This window comes from Oncorhynchus tshawytscha, linkage group LG15 (genome assembly GCF_018296145.1).
Source record: "Oncorhynchus tshawytscha isolate Ot180627B linkage group LG15, Otsh_v2.0, whole genome shotgun sequence".
NCBI classification, from domain to species: Eukaryota; Metazoa; Chordata; class Actinopteri; order Salmoniformes; family Salmonidae; genus Oncorhynchus; species Oncorhynchus tshawytscha.
Window position 1 is genome coordinate 27468878 of NC_056443.1, and position 25688 is coordinate 27494565.

At 41.4% G+C, this 25688-nt stretch overlaps 1 protein-coding gene across 1 annotated transcript in view; it reads right to left on the minus strand.

Annotated features, from left to right (window-relative positions):
• LOC112214774 (serine/threonine-protein phosphatase PP1-beta catalytic subunit) overlaps positions 1-20926 on the minus strand; it is a 42557-nt gene extending 21631 nt beyond the window's left edge. Inside the window, exon 1 of the mRNA XM_024373780.2 lies at positions 20779-20926. Within this exon, the coding sequence (XP_024229548.1) occupies positions 20779-20830 (52 nt within the window). The 5' untranslated portion in view covers positions 20831-20926. The remainder of the gene's footprint in view (positions 1-20778) is intronic.
• Between the last annotated feature and the right edge of the window lie 4762 nt (positions 20927-25688).

The following is a 25688-nucleotide window of genomic DNA, read 5'->3' on the forward strand; positions in this document are numbered from 1 at the left end:
TTGTTACAAGCAGCATACCGTGAATCTTATGTAAAAGCAATACTAAGGAGAAGCAACTACTGGAGGGAACTGAAACAAGCACAAGACACGAGGAAAATGCATGGAGGACTAAAAGTAACTCAATCCGATGGTATAGGAAACTGTTCAATTAGCCTGCATTTTGCCCTCAAATATGCTTTCCTAGCTAGCATGTACGAATTGCTGGAATTCCAATGACTTTCCCACATGCTCACAATTCCTATACGAAGCCAGCCCCCACAAAATACACAGAACACAGTGGCAAGATAATGTATTGTATATGTACAGTATGAAGAAGAGGGTACTATACTGTCAGAGGCCAGTGGCTTAGGGACGGACAGACAGTAAAAGAGATGGAACAAATGTCAAACAACCTCTGTTCTTGTGTGAGTGGCCATGACAGACTACAGGCATGGGACTGATATAAACAATTCATCACACAGGAAGACGCACAGACGGACAGACACATAGCAAATAAGCTTATCTTATAAAGCATGGCGTTACAGGTAAGGAAACACCAACATAGTGTCTTAATAGGGAGTTGGGCCAACACGAGCCAGAACAGCTTCAATGAACCTTGACATAGTTCCAGACACTTGTAGAATCTATGTTGGAGTGATGTGACAACACACCATCCTTCAGCGAGAAATTCCATAATTTGGTGTTTTGTCAATGGTGGTGGAAAACGCTGGTCTCAGGTGCCTGCTCCCCCCAAGATGAATGGTTTTGACCATGCGCCACTGCTTTGATTGGTCCAGCTAGAAATCATGTGTCTATCCTATAATATAAAAGGCGCCCGAGAAAGAAAATTCCACAAACGTATTTATCTATTTTGTTCTGTTGTTACATTTGTATTGGTGTTTCGTTTCATGTCCGATGCGATCGGGGTGTTGTTAGATATCATTTGCGGCATTCATCATGAGCAAAGTCATTGTGGCCCATCATTTCAATTCCCCTAACCATGGCATGACTTGGCATTGCTGTTGCGCAGCCAAATAGCCTGCCAGCAGCCTACCCTATCCATTACAATCTAGAAAGATGCGTTTCTAGTCCAAACCGTTGAATAGTTAAGCTATCCATATTACCAGTTTCATCTGATTATTTATATTTCTATGGCGGATTCACAGAAGCAATTTATGGGACATGCCAAAACTTGAGATAACAATAGATAGCAAAGTCAAAAGATACTGGTTCCCCCTATCCACCTGTGGCAACATTTTCCCTAAATATTTATGACAAATCCAGCTAGGAGAATAAGCCATAGCCTAGCCAGCTGGCTAATCTATTGAATGCGGTGTAGCGACAACAGATAACATTAGCTAGCTAAAAAAGGTAAACAGCCGCCAGTGCCCTGCTTGTTGTCATTTCTCCACTCCATGTGGAAATCACCACAACGTCCCACCCCCAATTCGTGAATAGGTATTAGCAGCAGGGGTTGGAACTGAAATCATTTTCCAATGTTTCGTTCTGAACAGAAACATTTTTTTTTTGTTCCGTTCCACTGTTCTAACCAGCAAAATTAATGTTCTGAACCAGTTCGTAAAACGTTACGCTTATATTGTTCCTTTCTGTTCCGTTTAAAAACTTTGAAATCATTTATTTTTATAGTTGGCTGAACATTAAATTACTTTACCAATCAGTGCGGATTGAGAAGCTTGCTATATTGCGGGCAAGCCATTTACATCCATTGGACAGACGAGTGTCGGTCGCGAGATGCGACTGAAATCTTATGAGTTGGGAGAGCGCGAGAGAGGCTGGAAGAGTGGGCATTTTATTGTTATGACATACAGTACCAGTCAAAAGTTTGGACAAACCTACTCATTCAAGGGTTTTTCTTTATATTTAATTATTTTCTACATTGTAGAATAATAGTGAAGACATCAAAACTATGAAATAACATATGTAGTAAACAAAAAAAGTGTTAAACAAATATATTTTATATTCTTCAAAGTAGCCACCCTTTGCCTTGACAGCTTTCCACACTCTTGGCATTCTCTCAACCAGCTTCACCTGGAATGATTGAAAGAGTTCCCACAAATGCTGAGCACTTGTTGGCTGCTTTTCCTTCACTCTGTGGTCCAACTCATCCCAAACCATCTCAATTGGGTTGAGGTTGGGTGATTGTGGAGGCCAGGTCATCTGAGACAGCACTCCATCACTCTTCTTCTTGGTCAAATAGCCCTTACACAGCTTGGAGGTGTGATGGATCATTGTCCTGTTGAAAAACAAACAGCTTATCGCTGCAGAAATCTGTGGTAGCCATGCTGGTTAAGTGTGCCTTGAATCCTAAATAAATCACTGACAGTGTCACCAGCAAAGCACCCCCACACCACCACCTCCATGCTTCACGGTGGGAACAACACATGCGGAGATCATCCGTTCACCTACTCTGCGTCTCACAAAGACATGGCTGTTGGAACCAAAAATCTCAAATTTGGACTTTCCACCGGTCTAATGTCCATTGCTCGTGTTTCTTGGCCCAAGCAAGTCTCTTCTTATTATTGGTGTCCTTTAAGTAGTGGTTTATTTGCAGCAATTCGACCATGAAGGCCTGATTCACACAGTCTCCCCTGAACAGTTGATGTTGAGATGTGTCTGTTACTTGAACTTTGTGAAGAATTTATTTGGGCTGCAATTTGAGGCTGGTAACTCTAATGAACTTATCCTCTGCAGCAGAGGTAACTCTGGGTCATCCTTTCCTGTGGCAGTTCTCATGAGAGCCAGTTTCATCATAGCGCTTGATGGTTTTTCGACTGCACGTGAAGAAACTTTCAAAGTTCTTGAAATGTTCCGGATTGACTGACCTTCATGTCTTAAAGTAATGATGGACTGTCATTTCTCTTTGCTTATTTGAGCCATTCTTGACATAATATGGACATGGTCTTTTACCAAATAGTGCTATCTTATGTATACCAAACCAACTTGTCACAACACAACTGATTGGCTCAAATGCATTAAGGAAAGAAATTTCACAAATTAACAAGGCACACCGGGTAATTGAAATGCATTTCAGGTGACTACCTCGTGAAGCTGGTTGAGAGAACGCCAAGTGTGCAAAGCTGTCATCAAGGCAAAGGGTGGCTACTTTGAAGAATCTCAAATATAAATATATTTTGATTTGTTTAACACTTTTTTGGTTACTACATGATTCCATATGTGTTACTTCATAGGTGTGATGTCTTCCCTATTATTCTACACTGTAGAAAAAAGTACAAATTAACAAAAACCCTGGAGTGAGTAGGTGTGTCCAAAATCTTTTAAAAATATATTTTCCTTTATTTTTTTCCACTAACCCTACCACCCCTCCACTAATTGGAGTAAACTAATGAACAACACCAATTGGTCTTCTACTTCCAGCCTATAGATACTATATACATTTTACAGACACAACCTATTTTACAATAGTTATATTTTGTTTGTTTTTAGTCCTGTACTTCATTTACCCTCAACCTTTCCCATCTATTTCTTAACACCATACATATTGGATTTCTATTTGTTATCTTCTTGTCATTGGTCCCACCCTTCAGCTACATTCAACCCCTCCCATCTATCTCTTAAAACCATCCATATTGAATTTCATATATTTTTCAACTGTGCGGTGATGGTTCACAAAGGTTCTGAACCTTTCGATTCTCATAGTTTCTACAGATTGTAAATTAAAGGTAAACATTTTTTGCTAAAAGTATTATATTATTGATTGATTGACTATGAGTTTTCAAATCACCTTGTATTGCTATCTGCAATGTTAGCAACAGGTAAATGTTGCAATTCTTCAGCCATTCTTGGACCTGTGACCAAAAACAAGCTATATATGGACAGTACCAAAATAAATGATCTAATGACTCTGTCTCTTCGCAGCAAAATCTGCATATATATATATATATATATATATATATATATACCATTCTATTGGTTGCAAGAATTTTGTAGAGAGCGTTTCTGAAAAAAAATGCACGGAATGTAAAAGAACGCTATTAACCTGTTCCCATGCTTTTAAAATAATTGTTCTGTTCCAGAACAGTATAGATCACTTTCGTTCTTGGTTTTGATTCTGTTCATTTATTTATTTTCCAGTTGCTTATTCGTGGAGCTGGCCCTGTGTGTGTGTGTGTGTGCGCGCGTGTGCCTGTGCGTGTGTGTGTGTGTGAGGTGCGCATGCATGTGAATGAAAGACAAAGGAGAAATAGATCAATAGTGAGTTATAGTGAACCATGAGAGACAATAACCACAAGTATACAGTATGCAGCTTCCATGCATGTGTGTGTGTGTGTGTGTGTGTGTGTGTGTGTGTGTGTGTGTGTGTGTGTGTGTGTGTGTGTGTGTGTGCACGCCACCATAGGGGCATGTGGGTAATTACTCAGAGGGAGACAGCTGCATCTGTTGACATTTAATGAGGGATCAGTAAGGGGTGGGGGTTGGGGGGAGATGAGTGGCACAAAGGCTCACCGTTAAGGAGGTGAGACCACCATGAGGGGGTAACCAGGAACCTCCAACTCTGGGACGTGTTCATTAGGCAAAAAAGGGAAAACATTGAGAACCCAGAAAATTAAAACAGATTTTCCTATTGGTGAAGTTCAAGTAGTACTTCTTCAGTTTCAAAATGTTTTTTCCCCCGTTTGGTGCGGGCTGAAAATGACCCTGTTGTACAGGTGTAGAATTCATAGCCTATGACCCAGGGAGGAGTGTTAATATTTGTTTTCTTGTGGACGGTGATTTTAATGCGGGGAAACTGAAATCCGTTTTACATAATTTTTTACCAGCATGTCACCTGTGCGACTTGAGGCCCTCCCTCACCCTCCCTTTGGCAAATCAGACCATAACTCCATCCTTCTGCTTCCTGCTAACAAGCAAACTCAAACAGGAAGTACCAGTGATGCGTTCAATACAGAAGTGGTAAGATGAAGTGGATGCTAAACTACAGGACTGGTTCGCTACCACAGACTGGAATATGTTCGGGGATTTATCCGTTAACATTGAAGAGTTTACAACATCAGTCACCGGCTCCATAAATGTTTTTTGTAAGATTGTATTTTATTATATATTTTTTGAACAATACAAAACATTCACATACAAATGACAACATACAGACAAACACACAAACATCCACAACGTCACCCCTGTCCAGACCCACCTATCTCCATCGCCTGCATGGCCTCAACCTGCACCATTTTGTTTGTCTATGTCACCAACGCACTTATAACATTTAGATAATAAAATAATTTGACCTTTCCATTCGATGGAGGATTGGTTGATTTAAAGTTTGATGTATTTTCAAGATGATTGACGAGAAAAGTATCATCCAACCCATCGGGTATCTCATCTCACTGCACCCTCATAAACCATGTCTTGAAATATGCAGACAGGTGGATTAAAAGTACATTTACATTGTAATACTTCTGACAGCAAACTTTCTAACTCCGCCCATAACTTTTGGACTTTATAGCATTCCTAGAAGGCATGGATTATTGAGTCATTGTTAGTTTTACACTTGCTGTAGAATTTGTGAATTTTGTCTCGTGTAATAAATTCTATACATTTGTATATACTGGTTATACCGGCTTCATTAATAAGTGCATTGACAATGTCGCCCTCCACATTGACCTTAAGTACATACCCCAACCAGAAGCCATTTATTCCAAGATAGCATAGCAGTGCAGACGTGGTTTGTCGTCCTCTCCTTTACTTTTTGTATTTTTCGTATATATTCCAATTTATTTTTCAATCTCTTTCTCCATGTTGAAATGAAATATACTGTCCGGTAACCCGCCTCACTCAATGTGACATGGATCCGCTATTTAATAAAAAAACTTTATAGCCAAAACTTTCATCAGAAGCTAGCCAGCTAATTAGCTACTAGCTATTTAGTCATTGTTAGCCACTGCTAGCGGCCTTTACCCTCTGCTCAGGCACCAGCTGTTTTTTAGCCTGGATAATACCTGCCAGCCTCGGACTGTTTTTCTCCACAACGCCGGATACCTACCGTAAACTCTGGACCATTAATCATCACAGCTAGCTAGCTGCCACTGAGTGACCCAGCCCCGAAGCTAGCCCTGAGCCAGGCGCATCTCCCGGCTCGCAAACTAAATTACCACAACACCTCTTTCGCCATCTGGCCCGGGTCCCTTCGTCAACACGGCGCCCCGCCGTACCACCACGACTGGTCCGCAGACGTAATTCCATCAGCTGTGCCTTCAACCGGCCTTTGCCGGACGTCGGAGCAGACGCTTCTACCTACCCCGGCCTGCTAACTTTAAAACGCTGTGTCTCCCGTGTGCTAGCGTAGCAATGACTACCCCGTGGCTTCCCTGTTCCATCAATTGCTGTTCACTGGACCCTATGATCACTTGGCTACATAGCTGATGCCTGCTGGACTGTTCATTTATCACGGTACTCCACTTTGTTTACCTTTGTTTATCTGTTGGCCCTGGCCCCAAACTCAGGCCCTGTGTTTAGTTAACCGACCCTCTCTGCCCATTCATCAACATTTTACCTGTTGTTGTCTTAGCTGATTAGCTGTTGTTGTCTTGCCCGTCGTTGTCTAAGCTAGTTATCCCAATCAACACCTGTAATTGCTTTATGCCTCGCTTTATGCCTCACTCAAATGTCAATATGCCTTGTATACTGTTGTTTAGGATTTATTGTTTTAGTTTACTGTGGAGCCCCTAGTCCCAATGTACATGCCTCAGATACCGCCTTTGTCCCACCTCCCACACATGCGGTGACCTCACCCAGTATAACCAGCGTGTCCAGAGATGCAACCTCTCTTATCATCACTCAGTGCCTGGGCTTACCTCCACTGTACCCGCACCCCACCATACCCCTGTCTGCACATTATTCCCTGAATCTATTCTACCACGCCCATCTGCTCCTTTTATTCTCTGTCCCCAAAGAGCTAGACGGCCAGTTTTGCTAGCCTTTAGCCGATCACTGCAGCTGTACATATTCCATCTGTAAATAGCCTACCCAATCTACCTACCTCATCCCCATATTGTTTTTATTTACTTTGCTGCTCTTTTGCACACCAGTATCACTACTTACACACCATCATCTTCTGCTCATCTATCACTCGTGTTAATTTGCTAAATAGTAATTACTTGCTACTATGGCCTATTTATTGCTTTACCTCCTCACGCCATTTGCACACACTGTATGTAGACTTTTTAAAATTCTATTGTGTTATTGACTTCACGCTTGTTTATTCCATGTGCAACTCTGTGTTGTTGTTTGCTTTATCTTGTTACGGTCGCAGTTGTAAATGAGAACTTGTTCTCAACTAGCTTACCTAGTTAAATAAAAGGTGAAATTTAAAAAAAGATTATAGGCAACATCCACACTGAACTAACGGCAAGGGCTACCGCTTGCAAGGAGCAGGACACTAATCCGGATGCTCATAAGAAATCCTGCTACGACCTCCGACTAGACATCAGGCAAAGCATCAATACAGGACTAAGATTAGAATCCTACTAGGCCGCCTCTGACGCTGGACGGATGTGGCAGGGCTTGCAAACTATCACGGATTACAAATGGAAACCCAGCTGCATGCTACCCAGCGACGTGAGCCTACCAGGCAAGCTAAATGCTTTCTATACTCGCTTCGAGGCAAGCAACACTGAACCATGCATGAGAGCACAGAGCTGTGTGATCTGCCTGTCTGTAGCTGATAGGAGTAATACCTGTAGCCCTTTCCTGCAGTTAAATGATCTAGTGGCCTCATGGGTGGACTGTTAATATTTTTCATAATTTCATAATTAACTTCTCTGGGATATGTGGGACGTTAGCGTCCCACCTCGCCAACAGCCAGTGAAATTGCATGGCGCCAATTCAAAACAACAGAAATCCCATAATTAAAATTCCTCAAACATACAAGTATTTTACACCATTTTAAAGATAAACTTCTTGTAAATCCAGCCACCGTGTCCGATTTCAAATAGGCTTTACAGCGAAAGCACACCAAACGATTATGTTAGGTCAGCACCTAGTCACAGAAAACCATATAGCCATATTCCAGCCAAGGAGGGGGCTCACAAAAATTAGAAATAGCGATTAAATTAATCACTAACCTTTGATGATCTTCATCAGATGGCACTCACAGGACTTCATGTTATACAATAAATGTGTTCGATAAAGTTCATCTTTATGTCCCAAAACCTCATTTGAAATTGGTGTGTTATGATCAATATGCATTGTCTCAAACAAACATCTGGTGAAAGTGCAGAGAGCCACATCAAATTACAGAAATACTCATAATAAACATTGATAAAAGATGCAAGTGTCATGCATGGAAATATAGATAAACTTCTCCTCAGTCAGATTTCAAAAATGCTTTACGGCGAAAGCATACCTTGCGATTATGTTAGGTCAGCGCTAGTCACAGAAAAACATCCAGCCATTTTCCAAAGGAGGAGAGGTGTCAGAAAAGTCAGAAATAGCGTTATAAATAGTCACTTACCTTTGATGATCTTGATCAGAATGTACTCCCAGGAATCCCAGTTCCACAATAAATGTTTGTTTTGTTCGATAAACTCCATCATTTATGTCCAAATACCTCCTTTTTGTTCGCATGTTTAGCCCAGTAATCCAAATGCATAATGCACAATCCATTGTTCAGACGAAATGGCAAAAAAGTTCTATTGCAGTTTGTAGAAACATGTCAAACGATGTATAGAATCAATCTTTAGGATGTTTTTATCATAAATCTTCAATAATGTTCCAACTGGAGAATTCCTTTGTCTTTAGAAATGCAATGGAACGCAGCTAACTCTCACGGGGGCGCGCGTGATCAACTCATGGCACTCTGCCAGACCTCTGGTTGGAACAGCCCTCATTCTCTCCTCCTTCACAGTAGAAACCTCAAACAAGGTTCTAAAGACTGTTGACATCTAGTGGAAGCCTTATGAAGTGCAATATGACCCCATAGACACTGTATATTCGATAGGCAATGACTTGAAAAACTACAAACCTCATATTTCCCACTTCCTGGTTGGATATTTTCTCAGGTTTCTGCCTGCCATATGAGTTCTGTTATACTCACAGACATCATTCACACAGTTTTAGAAACTTCAGAGTGTTTTCTATCCAAATCTACTAATTACATGCATATTCTAGCTTTTGGGCCTGAGTAGTAGGCAGTTTACTCTGGTTGCCTTTTTATCCAAGCTACTCAATTCTGCCCCCCAGTCCCAAAGAAGTCAATAAACATTAGTTCGAAAACACTCCGAAAATCTGGTGTTTCTAGTCAAACGCTTTTGTTATATTTCAGTATATAACGTGTAATATTGGGATGCAAACTGAAAACTGAATACTATATCTGACATGGTATAAGTTTCTTATTTTTTCAAGCCCATAACCATGTGTGTGAGGTGTATACTTTTGTTTCAATGCAGATTTGTTTCACACTACTAAGAAACACTCTGTGTGACCCCGATTTAGCCCACAGCATTAAAAAGGTTACAGGTTAACATTTGCAGACGGAATACCAGGACGTGTACTCAGAGCATGCGCTAACCAGCTGGCAAGTGTCTTCACTGTAATACCAACTTCTTTCAAGCAGATCACCATAGTCCCCGTGCCCAAGAAAGGCAAGGTAACCTGCCTAAATGACTATCACCCTGTAGCACTCACATCTATAGCTATGAAATACTTTGAAAGGCTGACGGGAAACCCCAGGCGGTGAGTGTAGGCAACACGGGGGCCACTCCGGAGTGTGTGCTTAGTCCGCTCCTGTACTCCCTGTTCACCTAACACTGCGTGGTCATGCATGACTCCAACACCATCATCAAGTTTGCTGACGACACAACGGTGGTAGGACTGATGACCAACAACGATGTGGCAGCCTATAGGGAGGAGTTCAGAGACCTGGCAGTGTGGTGCCAGGACAACAACCTCTCCCTCAACATCAGCAAGACAAAGGAGCTGATCGTGGACTAAAGGAAAAGGAGAGACGAGTCACTGGTCTACACACAATGTTGAGTCAATAGGTATTCAAGCCCTTTGTTATGGCAATCCTAAATACATTCAGGAGTAAAAATGTGCTTAAGTCACATAAGAAGTTGCAATAATAGTGTTTAACAGGATTTTTAATGACTAACTCATCTCTGTACCCCACAAATTCAGTTCTGTAAGGTCCCTCAGTTGAGCGGTACATTTCAAACACCGATTCAACCACAAAGCCCAGGGAGGTTTTCCAATGCCTCGCAAAGAAAGGCACGATTGGTGGATGGGTAAACATGTAAAAAAGCAGACATTGAATATCCCTTTGAGCATGGTGAAGTTATTAATTACACGTTGGATGATGTTTCAATTCACCCAGTCACTACACATTTACAGGTGTTCTTCCTAACTCAGTTGCCAGAGAGGAAAGAAACCACTCAGGGATTTCACCATGAGGCCAATGGTGACTTTAAAACAGTTACAGAGTTTAATAGCTGTGAAAGGAGAAAACTGAGGAAGGATCAACAACATTGTAGTTACTCTACAATACTAACCTAAATGACAGAGTGAAAAGAAGGAAGCCTGTATTCCAAAACATGCATCCTGTTTGCAACAAGGCACTAAAGTAATACTACACAAAATGTGTCATGAAAACAAAGGATTGTGTTTGTGGCAAATCCAATGCAACAAATTACTGAGTACCACTCTCCACATTTTCAAGCATAGGGGTAACTGCATCATGTTATGGGTATGCCTGTAATCGATAAGGACTGGGGAGTTTTTCGGGATACAAAATACATGGAATGGAGCTAAGAACAGGCTAATTCCTAGAGAAAAACCTGGTTCAGTGTGCTTTCCACCAGACACTAGGACATGAATACTCACCTTTCAGCAGGACAATAACCTAAAACACAAAGCCAATTTTACACTGGAGTTGCTTACCAAGAAGACAGTGAATGTTCCTGAGTGGCTGAGTTATAGTTTTGACTTAAATCTACTTGAAAATCTATGGCAAGACCTGAAAAAGGTTGTTCAGCAATGATTAATAACCTATTTGAAAAAGCTTGAGGAATTTTGAAAATAATAATATGTTATGTTGCACTATCCAGGTGTGGAAAAACACTTCAGACTTACACAGAGACTTACAGCTGTAATCTCTGCCAAAGGTTATTTTACAAAGTATTGACTCAGGAGTGTGAATACGTACAGCACCAGTCAAAAGTTTGGACACACCTACTCATTCAAGGGTTTTTCTTTATTTTCTACAGTGTAGAATAATAGTGAAGACATCAAAACTATGAAATAACACATATGGAATCATGTAGTAACAAAAAAAGTGCTAAACAAATCCAAATATATTTTATATTTGAGATTCTTCAAAGTAGCCACCCGTTGCCTTGATGACAGCTTTGCACACTCTTGGAATTCTCTCAACCAGCTTCATGAGGTAGTCACCTGGAATGCATTTCAATTAACAGGTGTGTATTGTTAAAAGTTAATTTGTGGAATTTCTTTCCTTCTTAATGCGTTTGAGCCAATCAGTTGTGTTGTGACAAGGTAGGGTTGGTATACAAAAGATAGCCCTATTTGGTAAAAGACCAAGTCCATATTACAGTTGAAGTCGGAAGTTTACATACACCTGAGCCAAATACATTTAAACTCAGTTTTTCACAATTCCTGACATTTAATCCTAGTAAACATTTCCTGTCTTAGATCAGTTAGGATCACCACTTTATTTTAAGAATGTGAAATGTCAGCATAATAGTGGAGAGAATTGTTTATTTCAGCTTTTATTTATTTCATCACATTCCAAGTAGGTCAGAAGTTTACATACACTCAATTAGTATTTGGTAGCATTGCCTTTAAATAGTTTAACTTGGGTCAAATGTTTTGGGTAGCCTTCCACAATCTTCCTACAATAATTTGGGTGAATTTTGGCCCATTCCTCCTGACAGAGCTGGTGTAACGGAGTCAGGTTTCTAGGCCTCCTTGTTCGCACACGCTTTTTCAGTTCTGCCCACAAATTTGCTATAGGTTTGAGGTCAGAGCTTTGTGATGGCCACTCCAATACCTTGACTTTGTTGTCCTTAAGCCATTTTGCCACAACTTTGGACGTATGCTTGGGGTCATTGTCCACTTGGAAGACCCATTTAAGACCAAGCTTTAACTTCCTGACTAAAGTCTTGAGATGTTGCTTCAATATATCCACATCATTTTCCATTCTCATGATGCCATCTATTTTGTGAAGTGCACCAGTCCCTCCTGCAGCAAAACACCCCCATAACATGATGCTGCTACCCCCGTGCTTCAAGGTTGGGATGGTGTATGTCGGCTTGCAAGCCTCCCCCTTTTTCCTCCAAGCATAACAATGGTCATTATGGCCAAACAGTGCTATTTTTGTTTCATCAGACCAGAGGACATTTCTCCAAAAAGTATGATCTTTGTCCTCATGTGCAGTTGCAAACCGTAATCTGGCTTTTCTATGGCAGTTTTGCTGAGCGGCCTTTCAGGTTATGTCGATATAGGACTCATTTTACTGTGGATATAGATACTTTTGTACCTGTTTCCTCCAGCATCTTCACATGGTCTTTTGCTGTTGTTCTGGGATTGATGTGCACTTTTCGCACCAAAGTATGTTCATCTCTAGGAGACAGAACGCGTCACCTTCCTGGGCGGTATGACACCTGCGTGGTCCCGTGGTGTTTATACTTGCGTACTATTGTTTGTACAGATGATCATTGTACCTTCAGGCATTTGGAAATTGCACCCAATGATGAACCAGAATTGTAGAGGGCTACAATTGTTTTTCTGAGGTCTTGGCTGATTTCTTTTGATTTGTCCATGATGTCAAGAAAATAGGCACTGAGTTTGAAGCTAGGCCTTGAAATACATCCACAGATAGACCTCCAATTGACTCAAATGATGTCAATTTGCCTATCAGAAGCCATGACATAGTTTTCTGGAATTTCCTAGCTGTTTAAAGGCTTAAAGGTAGTCAACTTAGTGTATGTAAACTTCTGACCCACTGGAATATTGTCAGTGTGAATTATACGTGAAATAATCTGTCTGTAAACAATTGTTGGAAAATGTACTTGTGTCATGCGCAAACTAGCTGTCCTAACCAACTTGCCAAAAACTATAGTTTGTTAACAAGAAATGTGTGTAGTGGTTGAACAACTAGTTTAAATGATTCCAACCTAAGTGTATGTAAACTTCCAACTTCAACTGTATGTCAAGAACAGCTCAAATAAGCAAAGAGAAACGACAGTCCATCATTACCTTAAGACATGAAGGTCAGTAAATCCAGAGAATTTCAATAACTTTTTTCCAAGTACAGTCGCAAAAACCATCAAGCGCTATGATGAAACTGGCTTTCATAAGTACCGCCACTGGGAAGGAAGACCCAGAGTTATCTCCGCTGCAGAGGATACGTTTAATTAGAGTTAACTGCACCTTATCTTGCAGCCCAAAATAAATGCTTCGCAGAGTTCAAGTAACAGACATCTCAAGATAAACTGTTCAGAGGAGACTGCATGATTCAGGCTTTCATGGTCGAATTGCTGCAAAGAAACCACTACTAAAGGACACCAATAAGAAGAGACTTGCTTGGGCCAAGAAACATAAGCAATGGTGATTAGACTGGTAGAAATCTGTCCTTTGGTCTGATGAGTCTCAAATTTGAGATTTTTGGTTCCAACTGCCGTGTCTTTGTGAGACGCAGAGTAGGTGAACGGATGATCTCCGTATGTGTGGTTCCCACCGTGAAGCAGGAGGAGGTGGTGTAATGGTGCTTTGCTGGAGACACGGTCAGTGATTTATTTAGAATTCAAGGCACACTTAACCAGCAAGGCTACCACAGCATTCTGCAGTGATACGCCATCCCATCTGGTTTGCGCTTAGTGGGACTATCACCTGTTTTTCAACAGGACAATGACCCAACACACCTCCAACCTGTGTACGGGCTATTTGACCAAGAAGGAGAGTGATGGTGCTGCATCAGATGACCTGACCTCCACAATCACCCGACCTCAACTTAATTGAGATGGTTAGGAATGAGTTGGTACGCAGAGTGAAGGAAAAGCAGCCAACAAATGCTCAGCATATGTGGGAATCTAAAATATAGAATCTAAAATAATTTGTTTAACACTTCTTTGGTAACTACACGAGTCCATGTATTATTTCAATGTAGAAAACTGTTCTTTTTTAAATAAAAAACTTGAATAAGTAGGTGTGTCCAAACTTTTGACTGGTACTGTATGCAAATTCGACATCTCTATTTCATTTTCAATAAATGTCTAAAAACATGTTTTCACTTTGTCATTATGGGGTATTGAGTGTAGATGGGTGATAAAAATGTTTTAATCTATTTGAATTCAGGTAGTAACAACAACATTTGGAATAAGTCAAGGAGTATTCTGAAGGCACTGTATCTACAGCCGAACTGGTATGGACTTGGGTTTTTTAACCATAGTGCTCTCAATTTCATCAAAAAAAAAATATATATGTTAATAATAAACCCAAATGTCTAGTTAGGTTGTAAGGGTCAACGTTGTCCTTGGACCATAGCCCTAGGACCATGCCCCAGGACTACCTGACATGATGACTCCTTGCTGTCCCCAGGCCACCTGACCGTGCTGCTGCTCCAGTTTCAACTGTTCTGCCTTATTATTATTATTATTATTATTATTATTATTATTATTATTATTATACGACCATGCTGGTCATTTATGAACATTTGTACATCTTGGCCATGTTCTGTTATAATCTCCACCAGGCACAGCCAGAAGAGGACTGGCCACCCCACATAGCCTGGTTCCTCTCTAGGTTTCTTCCTAGGTTTTGGCCTTTCTAGGGAGTTTTTCCTAGCCACCGTGCTTCTACACCTGCATTGCTTGCTGTTTGGGGTTTTAGGCTGGGTTTCTGTACAGCACTTTGAGATATCAGCTGATGTACGAAGGGCTATATAAATACATTTGATTTGATTTGATGATTGTCTAGTCAGCCCTACCTATTTGTATGTCACGTGGGCTCCCTCTCTGACCTCTAGGTCACCAGGCTGCTCGTTATCGCGCACACCTCCATCCCCAGGCGTTATTGTCTGTGCATTGTTCGTGTTTTCTATTATGTTTCGTTCATTCATTAAACGTATTCACTCCCTGAATGTGCTTCCTGACTCCCAGCGCACACGTTACAGAATAACACCTCACCTAAGGGAAGCATCAGGGAGTCATTTATTTATTTTTGTGTTGGAGGTGATGTCGGGTCCGGGTGTCTGAGCTACCTGGGAGGCCTCAGCCGGTTTGTTGGACTTCCATGCCTCGGCTGGCTCGATGGGCTCCCATGCCTCAGCTGGGTGTACAGGTTCCTGTGCCTCAGCCGAAGCAACCGTGGAGTTTTCGGCCGGATCATCGGGCTCTCACGCTTCAGCCAGTTCGTCAGGTTTCTGCGCCTCAGCGGAGGCAACCGGTCCGCTCCTGATCCCCGGGATTGTCCCTTTGGTTGGCGTCCTGCGGCTGGAGCCACATGCCGGGGAGGGGGTACTGTCACGTATGCTCTCTCTCTGGCACTCTTGGTCGCCATGCTCCCGCTCCTTAGCCGGATCGACAGGTTCCCGCGCTTCAGCAGATGTGACCGATCCGCTCCTGATCCCCGGGATCGTCATTTTGGTCAGCATCCTTTGGCTGGGGCCGCGCGTCGGGGAGGGGGTACTGTCATGTGTGCTCCCTCTCTGGCCTCTAGGTCACCAGGCTGCTTGTTATGTCGCACACCTGTCACCAGCATTACGCGCATCAGCGCATAATGACACTCACCTGGATTCCATCACCTCCTTGATTACCTGCCCTATATATGTCACTCCCTTTGGTTCCTTCCCCAGGCGTTTCTGTTTCATGTCTGTGCGTTGTTCGTGTTCCTTGTTTTGCATTATGTTTTGTTCATTCATTAAATGTATTCACTCCCGATTCCCAGCGCACACATTACAATGTACATATATTCCTCAATTACCTCGTAGTCAGCACATCGGCTCGGTACTGGTACTCCCTGTAAATAGCCATTTTTACTCGTTTTTTCAGTGTGTATTTATTCCTTGTGCTACTATTTCAATTTTTTGTTCATCTTTAACTCTACATTGTTGGAAAAGGACCTGTAAGTAAGTATTTCACTGACAGTGTACACCTGTTGTTTACGGAAGCATGTGACAAATAGATTGATTATATTTTGACATATGATTGAGACGTGAGAGCAGCTAGCGTATAACAATGAATAGACCAACTACAGCTGGTGTGTGCGTGTTTGTGTGTGAGATGAAGGGGGTTCTATCATTGGCCTGACTTTCTGACTCCACCCCTAACTAAGGCTTGACTGTTCAACAGAGAAAGTGGGCCAGCAGCAGCCCCATAACATTCTTCCTGCTAACACACACACACACACACACACACGTTTAGGACCAGATCCGGCCAATTTCCCCCTCCGAGTTTCCTCAGTGCTGTGGAGGTCTCAGATTACCTCTGGGTCAGTCTCAGGCACAATTGGCTCGGCAAATATCCATCTTCTCCACTACTGTTTCACACTCTCACTGTGGGACACTGTCTCAACTCCAAACTAAGCCAAAGATGATTATATTGGCACATCCATAACATGGGGTCTGCCGGTTTCATCGTATGCGTGTCTGCTGGTGTGTGTATATTCAACGTTTGTCCATCACTACATCGGTCCATTACAGAACACACAGGAAGAACAATGTCTTTGAGTTTGACTTTCGTGCCTAAGAGCACATACTGTAGCCTCACCCACCTGGAAAATCTGTGTGCTTCCGTGAGACATCATGCCCAGCTAACTCTACTCATAACTGGCTGTGTGGGCACAACAATAGGTCACCTACAGGATCAGGAGCACATAACCCTTTACACTCGTAGTTCTATGTTGCATTAATAATACAATATCTCAGAATAACAGATTTTTTTTGCCAAGTACACCGTCTTAAACTTTAGGAGAAAACTGGCAAAATTCTAAATGTAGCCTACTTCAGAACAAACAGGCACTTTGCAAATGGCTGAGACCTAAACTCAGTGCACTTACAATGTACCTTACAGTGTGAAAGTGCCTACTTGTGAACAGAGCCGCCTGTACATGTCTCTGTGGCTGGTACAACATAAATGCCATACTAGAGGAGGAGCAGAGCACTCCTTGAATTCCTTATGATTACTACACTAAATAGAAATATAAAACGCTGTAAAGTGCTGAAATAAAACATGCCAGAAATTTACCACACGCACAAATAGCTTATTTCTCTAAAATGTTGTGCACAAATTTGTTTAAATTCCTTTTTAGTGAGCATGTATACTTTGCCAAGATAATCCATCCACCTGACAGGTGTGGCATATCAAGAAGCTTATTAAAACTAATTTGGGATTGGTGTCCCGTCCACCGATTAGCATGAGGTTGTAAGTGTGAAGAAAATTTCCCAGGAGATAGACAGAGTTGCAAAGAAAAAGCCATATCTCAGACAGGCCAATTAAAAGAAAAGATTGAGATGGACAAAAAAAAACACAGAAACTAGACAGAAATATGGCTTTTTCTTTGCAACGCTACCTAGAAGGCCAGCATCCCGGAGTTGACTCTTCACTGTTGACGTTGAAACTGGTGTTTTTTGCGGGTAATATTTAATGAAGCTGACAGTTGAGGACTTGTGAAGCGTCTGTTTCTCAAACTAGACACTCTAATGTACTCGTCCTCTTGCTCAGTTGTGCACCGGGGCCTCCCACTCCTCTTTCTATTCTGGTTAGCGCCAGTTTGCACTGTTCTGTGAAGGGAGTAGTACACCTCGTTGTACGAGATCTTCAGTTTCATGGCAATTTCTTGCATGGAATAGCTTTCATACTCAACTAGTTTAAAGAAGGCCAGTTTTATTGCTTCTTTAATCAGAACAACAGTTTTCAGCTGTGCTAACATAACTGCAAAAGGGTTTTCTAATGATCAATTAGTCTTTTAAAATTATAAACTTGGATTAGCTAACACAACATGTCATTGGAACACAGGAGTGATGGTTGCCGATAATGAGCCTCTGTACGCCTATGTAGATATTCCATTAAAAATCAGCCTTTTCCAGCTACAATAGTAATTTACAACATTAAAAATGTCTACACTGTATTTCTGATCAATTTGATGTTACTTTAAAAAGGGACATTTCTAAGTGACCCCAAACTTATGAACGGTGGTGTACTTCCTCTAAGGCTGCCATTACACAAGCATCCCAATTCTGAAAGTTTGCCCAATTCTTGCCAAAAGAGCTTATCGGATTTGTCATAACACCAATTAGTGGGAAAAGATCAGAATTAGGCTGCCTCTGTAAACGCAGCCTAAGTGACATAATGCCAATAGGCAACTGACTCAGTAAGTGCAGTGCAGTATTAGCATTTGCCTATATGGTGATAAAGGCAAGCATTTGTTGGAGGGTTCTTTGCAACAGATGAATTGGTTAATCAAGTTGGAAAGTCCAACAATTGTCTTCACTCTACATCCATCTAGTTACAATAAACTGTAGGAGTATCTCATTATATTATCATAAATATTCAATCAAGTGTATGCTTTTATGTTATGCTTTACATATAGTAGACAGTCTACTTAAGAAAAATACTAACTTACCTAATTATGTAGGTTAGACTTGTTCACATTTCTGCACATCAAAACAAATCGATATCTAGATCGATTGATTGTGGTTCCACCTCTAATTATCTGTGAGTAGCCTAGAGAGGAAATTGACCCAATACTCAGTTTTTCCTAAAATAGCCTAGGCCTACATCCTTTAATTCAGCCTACCAATAACAGTATAATTCCAAACCAACACTAAGAGTTTTGCCACTTTGTAAACATTTAAGCAACAAAACTCATATTTTGTCAGATTGTAACAGTTTCAAATGACGTTATTTTAGCAGCACCGAGTGTCAATATAGCAGAAATGGGGGATTGGTAGACTTCGGGATTTTGGCATTGAAGCCCTTTCTCTACTTCCCCAGAGTTAGATGAACTCATGGATACAATGTTTATGTCTCTGCATCCAGTATGAAGGAAGTTAGTTTCCCGAGCCAATGCTAGCTAGCGTTAGCACAATTACTGGAAGACTATGGTATTTGCTAGCATGCACAGCAAGCGGTACCAATGCACGAAGTCTGGAACCAACAGGACCCTGAACAGCTTCAGTATTAAGACTGCTAAATATACTGAACAAAAATATAGATGCAACAATTTCATTGATTTTACTGAGATCATTTGGAGGAAATCAGTCAATTTAAGTAAAACTAATTAGGCCCTAATCTATGGATTTCAAATGACTGGGAATACAGACATGCACATGTTGGTCACGGATACCTTTAAAAAAAAGAAATGGGCTTCAGGATCTCTTCACTATATTTTTGTGCATTCAAATTGTCATCGATAAAATGCAATTGCGTTCTTTGTCGGTAGCTTATGCCTGCTCATACCATAACTCCACCACCACCATGGGGCACTCTGTTCACAAACCACTCGCCCACACAACGCCATACACGTGGTCTGCAGTTGTGAGGCCAGTTGGACGTACTGCCTAACTCTCTAAAACGACTTTGAAGGCAGCTTATGGTAGAGAAATTAACATTAAATGATCTGGCAACAGCTCTGGTGGACATTCCTTATATTTTTATTCATTGTAGGTAGTTAAATAGTTAACCAATATCTACCAGGAATATCTACATTGACCCTTTTTGCACTAATCTCTTCTGACTCATCACATACGCTGCTGTTACTGTTTATTATCTATCCCGTTGCATAGTCACTTTATCCCTACCTACATTATATGTACATACTGTATGTACCTCAACAACCTCATACCCCTGCACATCGACTTGGTACTGGTACCCCATGTATATCGTTATTCATTTTGTATTTATTCCTTGTGTTATTATTTTTATATTTATTCCTAGTGTTATAATTGTTCTATATTTTTCTACTATTTAAAAATAATAATAATCTCTGCATAGTTGGGAAGGCCTGTAAGTAAGCATTTCACCAGGTTATTAGCAACACAACCCCCCTTTTTTGCTGACAGACAATCAATTAGCAATGTCAGCTAACCATTTTTTGATTGGTAGTTAGTCTAGCGAGCTATCTGAACTTGAAATAATCGTGACCGAATACCGACCGGGCATGAGGGGCACATTCCCAGTGGCCCTGACCTGTTTTGCAGTGAGGTGGGGGGCCCTCCAACCAAAACTTTCTTAGGGTCCCCAAAAGGCTAGAGCTGGCACTGCATTTCACTGTTAGTCTACACCTGTTGTTTATAAAGCACGTGACAAATACATTTTATATGAGTTACCTTAGACTTCAAGTCATTGCGATAACTCTAGTTAGTAACTTCCTTTAAAACGCAAACAGAGAAAATTGTGCTAACAGCAATGTTTTTTCAAACTTCATGCAGAGACATAACAATGGTATCCACGAGTTCATCTAACTCTGGGGAAGTAGATAAAGGTTTTCATTTCCAAAATTTTGAAGTATCCTTTCACTACGGCTAAACCTATAAGCTTAAACTCCGGGGGTGTATTCATTACGCCTATTCTGTTGCAAAACGTTTCTTAAACTAAATCAAACGGAACGAAACGGGGAAGGACCTTCCTGAATTTGTCCAATAGAAACACTCGTTTTAGCAACTGTTTGGCTAGCGATTTTACACCCCGGTCTCCCCTTCCCTCGAACCAGGGCCTCCACTGCAAGGACAGTGTTTTAAACCGCAACGCAATGGCCAGCCCCCTGATTTGAAATGTGATTTTAAAAATATAAACGATATGATACACTCACCCTCTAATAATCGGGCGATCAGCGAGTCGACGTCCAATTCCCCCTCCGCCATTTCTGTAGTGGGTGGTGCTCTCAAACAGCACTCTCTCTATCCACTGCTTACTGCTGCCACAGTCCCTGGCAGGCACCGCATAAACACCGCCGCGGACTCACAGCCAGCGGAATGCACGTTCCCGGGTCTCTCTGCCCGAAGGTGTTTTGTACTGGGAAAACTGTAGACCTATACTGTAGGCCTATAATGCCACAGGTTCAATGGTAATAACACAGCTAAGAACATGTAGGACTAATCATAATAGGTGTATGCTAGTGTCTGTGTGTTATAGATCAATAACAAGTATGCAGAAATAGCAATATAACCTATTGCATGAAATAAAATAAAGGCCTATGCATAATGATGATTAGCCATGGCCATATTTCAGTAAGGGGAATTGCAATTTGCAATTTCTTAATTCATTGTGTAATGCTTATAATGTTTTAGGAATTTTTTTCTCACGTATAAAACATCTCAGTAGTCTATTTGTAAATCACTTCACAATGGGTGAATTTAATTGATTGAAATTACTGGCAATCTTGTAAACTGGCTTGTTTTTATTACAACCGCAATGGGATTCTTGATTCTCTTGGAGTTGAGAACTGAAAGTCTCGCGTAATTGGTCAGATGCTCGATTAACGGTGCCATTATGTTTATGTAGTCTGTCCACGAGAGATTTCGGAGACTCGAGAGGGCGTTGGGTCAACTGTCGATTCCAAATTTGACTTTTGGTGCCTCCCTCTGGCCACATGGCGCACTGCATGATCCAAAAGCCGGAATAGTGCACCAGTATAAATGTGTACACTGTGGCACTGGTGACTTTTTTCTTTACCTCTATCCAAGACAGTATAGGTTACCAATCTGTGTTATATATACTGAACAAAAATATAAAAGCAACATGCAACAATTTCAGTACAGTACATATAAGGACATAGTCTATTGAAATACATTCATCAGGCCCTAATCTATGGATTTCACAAGACTGGGCAGGGGCACAGCCACTGGGGGGCCAGCGACAGTCAATCAAAAATTACTTTTCCCCCACAAAGGGGCTTTATTACAGACAGGAATATCCCTCAGTTTCATCAGCTGTCTGGGTGCTGGTCTCAGATGATCCCGCAGGTAAAGAAACCGGATGTGGAGGACCTGAGCTGGCGTGGTTACATCTGGTCTGAGGTTGTGAGGCCGGTTGGACGTACTGCCATTTTTTTTTTAAACGTTGGAGATGGCTTATGGTAGAAAAATGAACATTCAATTCTCTGGCAACAGCTCTGGTGAACATTCCTGCAGTCAGCATGCCAATTGCACGCTCTCTCAAAATGGACACATCTGTGGTATTGTGTTGTGTGCCAAAACTGCACATTTAAGAGTGGCCTTTTATTGTTCCCAGCACCTGTGTAATGATCATGCTGTTTATTCAGCTTCTTGATTTGCCACACCTGACAGGTGGATGGATTGTCTTGGCAAAGGAGAAATGCTCACTTACAGGGATGTAAACCAATTTGAGCACAACATTTTAGAAAAAAAACACTTTACATGTTGCATTGATAGTTTTGTTCAGTATATACAGTGATATATATATATATATATACACAGTGTTCAGTATATACAGTGGGAAGAACAAGTATTTTTGTTATTTCTAAAACAAAAATCCAGAGAATCACATTGTATGATTTTTAAGTAATTAATTAGCATTTTATTGCATGACATAAGTATTTGATCACCTACCAACCAGTTAGAATTCAGTCTCTCACAGACCTGTTAGTTTTTCTTTAAGAAGCCCTCCTGTTCTCCACTCATTACCTGTATTAACTGCACCTGTTTGAACTCGTTACCTTTATAAAACACACCTGTCCACACACTCAATCAAACAGTTTCCAATCTCTCCACAATGGCCAAGACCAGAGAGCTGTGTAAGGACATCAGTCAATCAAATTGTAGACCTGCACAAGGCTGGGATGAGCTACAGGACAATAGGCAAGCAGCTTGGTGAGAAGGCAACAGCTGTTGGCGCAATTATTAGAAAATGGAAGAAGTTCAAGATGACGGTCAATCACCCTTGTTCTGGGGCTCCATGCAAGATCTCACCTCGTGGGGCATCAATGATCATGAAGAAGGTGAGGGATCAGCCCAGAACTACACGGCAGGACCTGGTCAATGACCTGAAGAGAGCTGGGACCACAGTCTCAAAGAAAACCATTAGTAACACACTACGCCGTCATGGATTAACATCCTGCAGCGCACGCAAGGTCCCCCTGCTCAAGCCAGCGCATGTCCAGGCCCGTCTGAAGTTTGCCAATGACCATCTGGATGATCCAGAGGAGGAATGGGAGAAGGTCATGTGGTCTGATGAGACAAAAATAGAGCTTTTTGGTCTAAACTCCACTCGCCATGTTTGGAGGAAGAAGAAGGATGAGTACAACCCCAAGAACACCATCCCAACCATGAAGCATGGAGGTGGAAACATCATTCTTTGGGGATGCTTTTCTGCAAAGGGGACAGGACGACTGCACCGTATTGAGGGGAGGATGGATGGGGCCATGTATCGCAAGATCTTGGCCAGCAACCTCCTTCCCTCAGTAAGAGCATTGACGATTAGTCGTGGCTGGGTCTTCCAGCATGACAACGACCCGAAACACACAGCCAGGGCAACTAAGGAGTGGCTCCGTAAGAAGCATCTCAAGGTCCTGGAGTGGCCTAGCCAGTCTCCAGACCTGAACCCAATAGAAAATCTTTGGAGGGAGCTGAAAGTCCAGCGACAGCCTCAAAACCTGAAGGATCTGTAGGTCTGTATGGAGGAGTGGGCCAAAATCCCTGCTGTAGTGTGTGCAAACCTGGTCAAGAACTACAGGAAACATATGATCTCTGTAATTGCAAACAAAGCTTTCTGTACCAAATATTAAGTTCTGCTTTTCTGATGTATCAAATACTTATGTCATGCAATAAAATGCAAATTAATTACTTAAAAATCATACAATGTGATTTTCTGGATTTTTGTTTTAGATTCCGTCTCTCACAGTTGAAGTGTACCTATGATAAAATTACAGACCTCTACATGCTTTGTAAGTAGGAAACACTGCTGATTTAGCAGGTTATCAAATACTTGTTCTCCCCACTGTGTAGCCTACATGTACAACAAACTAAATATAGTTTATAGGTAATTGGCCTTTTTATGGGCAAATTGTTTAAGGTACAAAATAATGAAACCACATGCAGGTAGACCACTGGCCTTAAACTGAGCATACACTGGTTGAATCAACGTCGTTTCAACATCATTTCAATGACATGATGTTGAACCAACAGGGAATAGACGTCGAATGGACATCCGTGCCCCTGTGGGCGAGTTGTGTACCTTTTAACAGGGATTCCCAAAATGTTTCACTCAGGCCCCCCTTCCAGCATTGTCTATTTCTATGGGCACAAGCACTGTTCATGACACAAACTGTTCACACCCTTCTTGTTGGCGGAGAGACATTTTTGCAGGTTTAAAGCTTATTTCCTGCAATTATACACATTTTGCTATGGGGCGCAGAAAAATATTGCAGTTTTAAAGAAAATGTTCTTGCAATTCTATACATTTTGCCATGTCTACAAAATCTATGGGCTAAACAACCTAGCTGACATAGGCTAGTTGATCTGGACATTTCTGACAAGTTATAAATAGCTCTCTAAGGTATGCAATGACTGACATGGCAAGAGGAAAACTGGTGATACACACCCAATTTAAACATTGCACCTTGTGCATTCTATTATTACACCTTTGAGAGTTGAAAGGCGAACTGAGTTCCTTAAAAAATATATACAGTACCAGTCAAAAGTTTGAACACACCTACACATTCAAGGGTTTTTATTTATGTTTACTTTTTTTACATTGTAGAATAATAGTGAAGACATCAAAACTATGAAATAACACACATGGAAACTTGGTCAAGTAGCCCTTACACAGCCTGGAGGTGTGTTGGGTTATTGTCCTGTTGAAAAATAAATGATAGTCCCACTAAGCGCAAACCAGATGGGAAGGCGTATCGCTGCAGAATGCTGTGGTAGCAATACTGGTTAAGTGTATCTTGAATTCTAAATAAATCACAGACAGTGTCACCAGCAAAGCACCCTCACACCATCACACCTCCGCCTCCATGTTTCACGGTGAGAACCACACATGCAGAGATCATCCGTTCACCTACTCTGCGTCTCACAAAGACACTGCAATTGGAACCAAAAATCTCAAATTTGGACTCATCAGACCAAAGGACAGATTTCCACCGGTCTAATGTCCATTGCTTGTGTTTCATTGCCCAAGCCAGTCTCTTATTCTTATTGGTGTCCTTTAGTAATGGTTTCCTTGCAGCAATTCAACCATGAAGGCCTGATTCACGCAGTCTCCTCTGAACAATTGATGTTGAGATGTGTCTGCAGCAGATGTAACTCTGGGTCTTCCTTTCCTGTGGCGGTCCTCATGAAAGCCAGTTTCATCATAGTGCTTGATGGTGTTTGCGATTTCACTTGAATAAACTTTCAAAGACTGACCTTTATGTCTTAAAGTAATGATGGACTGTTGTTTCTCTTTGCTTATTTGAGCTGTTCTTGCCATAATATAGACTTGGTCATTTACTAAATAGGGCTATCTTCAGTATACCACCTCTACCTTGTCACAACACAACTGATTAGCTCAAACTCATTAAGAAGGAAAGAAATTCCACAAAATAACTTTTAACAAGGCACACCTGTTAATTGAAATGCATTCCAGGTGAATACCTCATGAAGCTGGTTGAGAGAACGCCAAGCATGTGCAAAGCCATCATCAAGGCAAAGGGTGACTACTTTGAAGAATCTCAAATATAAAATATATTTTGATTTGTTTAACACTTTTTTGGTTACT